The sequence below is a fragment of the Thrips palmi genome, unplaced genomic scaffold, assembly GCF_012932325.1.
Source record: "Thrips palmi isolate BJ-2018 unplaced genomic scaffold, TpBJ-2018v1 HiC_scaffold_10, whole genome shotgun sequence".
NCBI classification, from domain to species: domain Eukaryota; kingdom Metazoa; phylum Arthropoda; class Insecta; order Thysanoptera; family Thripidae; genus Thrips; species Thrips palmi.
In genome coordinates this window covers 6,240,235-6,244,339 of record NW_023144621.1, presented here as the reverse complement: position 1 = coordinate 6,244,339, position 4,105 = coordinate 6,240,235, and the positions used below count along the sequence as shown (strand labels likewise).

General features: G+C 42.8%; 2 protein-coding genes across 2 annotated transcripts; one reads left to right on the top strand and one right to left on the bottom strand.

Moving 5' to 3' along the window:
• Positions 1-118: 118 nt before the first annotated feature.
• On the bottom strand, positions 119-1,255 carry LOC117650764 (40S ribosomal protein S20). Its single transcript, XM_034394368.1, has 4 exons — positions 1,104-1,255; positions 837-939; positions 402-541; positions 119-293 (listed from the first exon to the last, which is right to left on the bottom strand). The coding sequence occupies exons 1-4, from the start codon at positions 1,104-1,106 to the stop codon at positions 177-179; spliced, it is 363 nt and encodes a 120-aa protein (XP_034250259.1). The 5' UTR covers positions 1,107-1,255; the 3' UTR covers positions 119-176.
• A 52-nt stretch (positions 1,256-1,307) lies between these two features.
• Positions 1,308-3,626, top strand: LOC117650756 (putative E3 ubiquitin-protein ligase UBR7). The gene is made up of 9 exons (XM_034394356.1): positions 1,308-1,595; positions 1,864-2,003; positions 2,100-2,160; positions 2,260-2,406; positions 2,498-2,600; positions 2,688-2,839; positions 2,915-3,055; positions 3,138-3,312; positions 3,457-3,626. Exons 1-9 carry the CDS (start codon positions 1,425-1,427, stop codon positions 3,603-3,605), a joined length of 1,239 nt encoding a protein of 412 aa, XP_034250247.1. The 5' UTR covers positions 1,308-1,424; the 3' UTR covers positions 3,606-3,626.
• Positions 3,627-4,105: the final 479 nt, after the last annotated feature.

Below are 4,105 nucleotides of genomic sequence, written 5' to 3'. Positions count from 1 at the left end.
CTCTAGTTTGATTGAGCTTCCAATCCCTCACAAAGAAAAATTTCAATTCACCCATAATTTTTGAATGGGAGCATGTGTAGAATTGGCAAACTTTGTTTGGTCAAATAATTCATTCGAATAGAAATGCATCTCCCTTTTATTCAATATGAATAAAAAACAGGTACAGTTGTTACAGCTTACGAGTCAGCGATGGTAACCTCAACCTCTACACCAGGTTCAATGCTGATGGATGTGATCTGCTTCACAATCTCAGACGGGCTGTGAAGATCGATCACACGCTTGTGGATCCTCATCTGAAATAAAAACAATCCCAATGTAAACTCCTAACTCTGTACACACTGGAGTCAGATTCCACAAAAAAGTCATCAAGTAGTAACAAACTTAAGAGAAAAACGGCATACCTGGAAGCGATCCCAGGTCTTGGAACCTTCACCACAAGGGGTCTTCCTGGTGGTGATGCGGAGAATTTTGGTGGGCATGCGAACTGGTCCCTTCACACGGAGCTTCTGTTTCTTGGCACCGTTGATCAGGTCAGTGCACACTGGAACAAGAAACACAATAGAATCAGTACCAGAACACTCATCCAAGCCACTTAACCGTTGGGGGCAACTAGACACGGTGAGAGGACGGCCATGACAAGCCGACAGTAAATGAAAATTCACTAAGTTAAAATCGAACGGTCTGGGGAGTTTAGGTAGACGAATTAAACTGCGCCAAGTTCCAAATCAAAGCAGCGAGTGAAGCCACAGGCGGCTACGCACAGAGCAAGGAGCTGTCGAAGATCGCCGGGTGGCGGAACGGGAACCCGGGCCCATCTCCGGGCACGTCAAACTCACCCTTCTCCAAGCTGCGCACATTCCTGGAGGTGAGGGTGATCCTAATTCTGTGGATCAGAGCCTGCTCCACGGGCTTTTCGGGGTCCTTGTAAGCTGCGGTACTCTGCAACAGGAGGCGGGTGTAAACAGACTGTCTCACGTGTGATGTCAGAGGTTAGAAAACACGTGGCGGCATTTGTCAGCTTTCTCACGGGCCAAGTAGGCAAGTGGAAACTGAACTTGCTGCAAAATAAGCCACAAGGGATTGAAAATCTGCACTAGACGTACCATTTTGATCCGGTCGAGTTAATGCAACACGGCAATCAGCGCTGAACCGGACGGACTGGGACGAGCGATGCTACTCAACACACCATTACTCGGTGAGAAGAATAAAACGGCGCACGATTTCCGGTTCCTTTGCCGGGTCCAAGTTTCTCATACTTGAGTGATAAATTTCTCATACATTTCCCGAGCTTCGCTTCGACCGATCGATCTCTGCGCGGGAATTCGGCGGGACAAAACAATTCGATCACTTCTGTCGAAAACTGTCAAGGAAACCAGGCGTAAGGGCGGTTTGGCCAAGTTCAATTGGCGACAAATTTCGGCACAATGGCGGAGAAATCTACAAGTGAAGAAACTCTGCGGAACGGGGCGGATGCGGAGGACGACGAAAGCAATGCCATCACCATGGTTGATGTGCTCAAGGAGGAAAATGAGCTGGAGGAAGACGCGAACGCTGTGCTCGGAGGCTCCGACCCCCAGAACTGCACCTACCCTCAGGTAAAGAGGTGGTTTCTGTTACATTTACGGATAATGCAATCGCAATTGTGACTTATTCGTCTCGTGAACTCCCAACTTTGTCATCGAGATCGCTGACATCTGTGTGACAGCACACCTAACCTGTCGAGTTGGTGTTGGGAGTATGTAGTTGTTCCATGTTGTCATCCCATTGAGTGTTTGTTGTTGTTATTGTTTTCTTACCTGTTCGTCTCTGTTATTGTGCTTAGGCTATCATGACTTAGTTGTGTTATGACTTTGCTTGTTGCAGGGATATGTGAGACGTCAAGCGCTCTATGCCTGCACTACCTGCATTCCAGCCAATTCCGAGCAAAAGCAGGGTGGCGTTTGTCTGGCCTGCAGTTATTCGTGCCATGAGGGTCATGACCTTGTCGAATTGTACACCAAGCGGTATGTGTGACATTTTCCCATGTCCGATTCATTTTCCCAATTCTTAAGACGTGAAAGTTTTGACTGCCACTGATGGTCTTTTCTCTTGACATCCAGGAACTTCCGTTGTGATTGTGGTAACTCTTTGTTCGGAGGAAACAAGTGTCAATTGGAGCCGGTACGTTAATAACCTCCTGCTGTGAAGTTTATTTTCTCTTGCGAGATTTGAATTTGGTAGACTAAGCGTCATGTTTTGTGTGATATTTTCTCAAAACAGGTGAAGGATATAAATGAAAATAACAAGTACAATCAGAACTTCAATGGTGTTTACTGTACCTGCCACAGACCTTATCCTGACTCTGAGGATCCAGTTGATGATGAAATGATTCAGTGCATAATATGTGAAGATTGGTATCATGGCCGAGTAAGTTTGCTTGCTTCTGTACCCTGCACCTCTCGTTCTCCGTTCAACATGAGATAAATTTATTCTTGTCTTTCAATATTCTTTTTATCAGCACCTTGGAACCCAAAAGTTCATTCCAAGTGATTATGGTGAGATGATCTGTGGATCCTGCATGAGCCAACATTCATTCCTGTGGAACTACGCTGGGTTGTGTTGTAAGTTCATTATTCTTCATCTAAAAAAACTGATTTTCTTTCAAATTGTCATACATAATTTAACTGCTATATTTGTGTAAATGACAGTAACCAAAGCTACTGAAGGGACTGCCGAAACAGAGGTGAATGTAGAAATGACCCCTCAGAAAATAGCTGCTTCGGAAAGTTCTGAAACTACCTCCACTGCATGTGCTCCTACCACCTCTGCAGGAGCACCTAACACTTCATCTCCTCTAAAGGTACCTTAAATTAAAATTTAGTTGCTTTTCGAGCCCCTATTTTTCCTGGACTAATTGTTTTTAATGATGTTCTAGAACAATGGAGAAACTCCTTCCACCCAAAGCAATGGGGTAGAATGCACTTTGTCAACATTCAAGCCAGTGGAACAGCATAAGGGTGCGACATTCTGGCCTGAAGGGTGGCGCAAACAACTATGCACATGCCAGAAGTGTCTGGTGAGATAAATATGTCCTGTCTTTGTTGCTTATGTTGTTGGTGTTACCGAGTATAAGTACCTAACTTCCTGTGTATGTTTAGGAAAAATATGAAGCTGAGGCGGTGCCGTATCTTACTGATTTGCAAGACACCGTTCAGTTTTATGAAGAACAGGGAAAGGCCAAGAGTGCAAATGGTCAAGGAAACTCACAATATGACCATGCTATGCGTGCTCTTTCCCAACTTGATCGTACTGCTCAAATTGAGGCTCTGCATGGTATGTTATCATTTGATAATTTTTTTTAAAAATCACATCAAATACCTAACCCTTAAATTATTTCTTTCTTTTCTTTCGGTATTTGTAGATTGGACATTGATGTGTCTGCTGAAGGTTTCATCCATTTTTGCCTACCTGTTTCAGGTTATAATGACATGAAAGAACGATTGAAAGAGTATCTGCAGAAGTTTGCTGAAAACAAAAAGGTTGTGAGAGAAGAAGACATCCGAGAATTCTTCAGCCAAATGCCACGCAAACGTGCTCATGTTGAATTGCCTTCTAACTGCCGTTAATAAATCCAAAATTTTGGATAAGTTGGATGTTTCATTCTACAGAAATAGTATGCATTTTCATTTTTTGTTTCTGAAACTTTTAAATGAAAGGTTTTTGTTACTCAATCTATTTTGGCATCTTGATGCTTTTGTACTGGAGAGGAAATAATTTCTCTTATTCTTTGCCTTTGGAGTTTTGAGCAAACCTTGCTGCTGTTTGAAACTCCATAACTTTCTACCCCCTTTTTTTGTCTCTTTATATGATGTGTATGTATGTACCTGCTGAATCCCTGTTCTTGTTTGATTTTCAATGTGTTGATTAGCTAATCAAACATTTCTATTTTGTGAACTGATAGAATTGTTTTGGTGTGGATGTCTGTGATTTTAGGCTTCAGTCATTCATGAGCAATGCTACAAACTACAATAATCATTTCATAATCTATCTTGTGCATCTCTATGGCTTCCTGTTTCATTAATGGCTGAAGCCTTGAAATTATGTGATCTGCTTTAATTTAAGAATC

Excerpts from the sequence above, each read along its gene's own strand:
- LOC117650764 (XM_034394368.1), bottom strand. Across the intron at positions 542-836 it reads TGTGCGCAGCTTGGAGAAGG|TGTGCACTGACCTGATCAAC; the intron begins GTGAGTTTGACG and ends TTCTTGTTCCAG. Across the intron at positions 294-401 it reads AGACCTGGGATCGCTTCCAG|ATGAGGATCCACAAGCGTGT; the intron begins GTATGCCGTTTT and ends TTTTTATTTCAG.
- LOC117650756 (XM_034394356.1), top strand. The coding sequence starts at position 1,425 with ATGGCGGAGAAATCTACAAGTGAAGAAACTCTGCGGAACGGGGCGGAT. Across the intron at positions 1,596-1,863 it reads AGAACTGCACCTACCCTCAG|GGATATGTGAGACGTCAAGC; the intron begins GTAAAGAGGTGG and ends TGCTTGTTGCAG. Across the intron at positions 2,161-2,259 it reads ACAAGTGTCAATTGGAGCCG|GTGAAGGATATAAATGAAAA; the intron begins GTACGTTAATAA and ends TTCTCAAAACAG.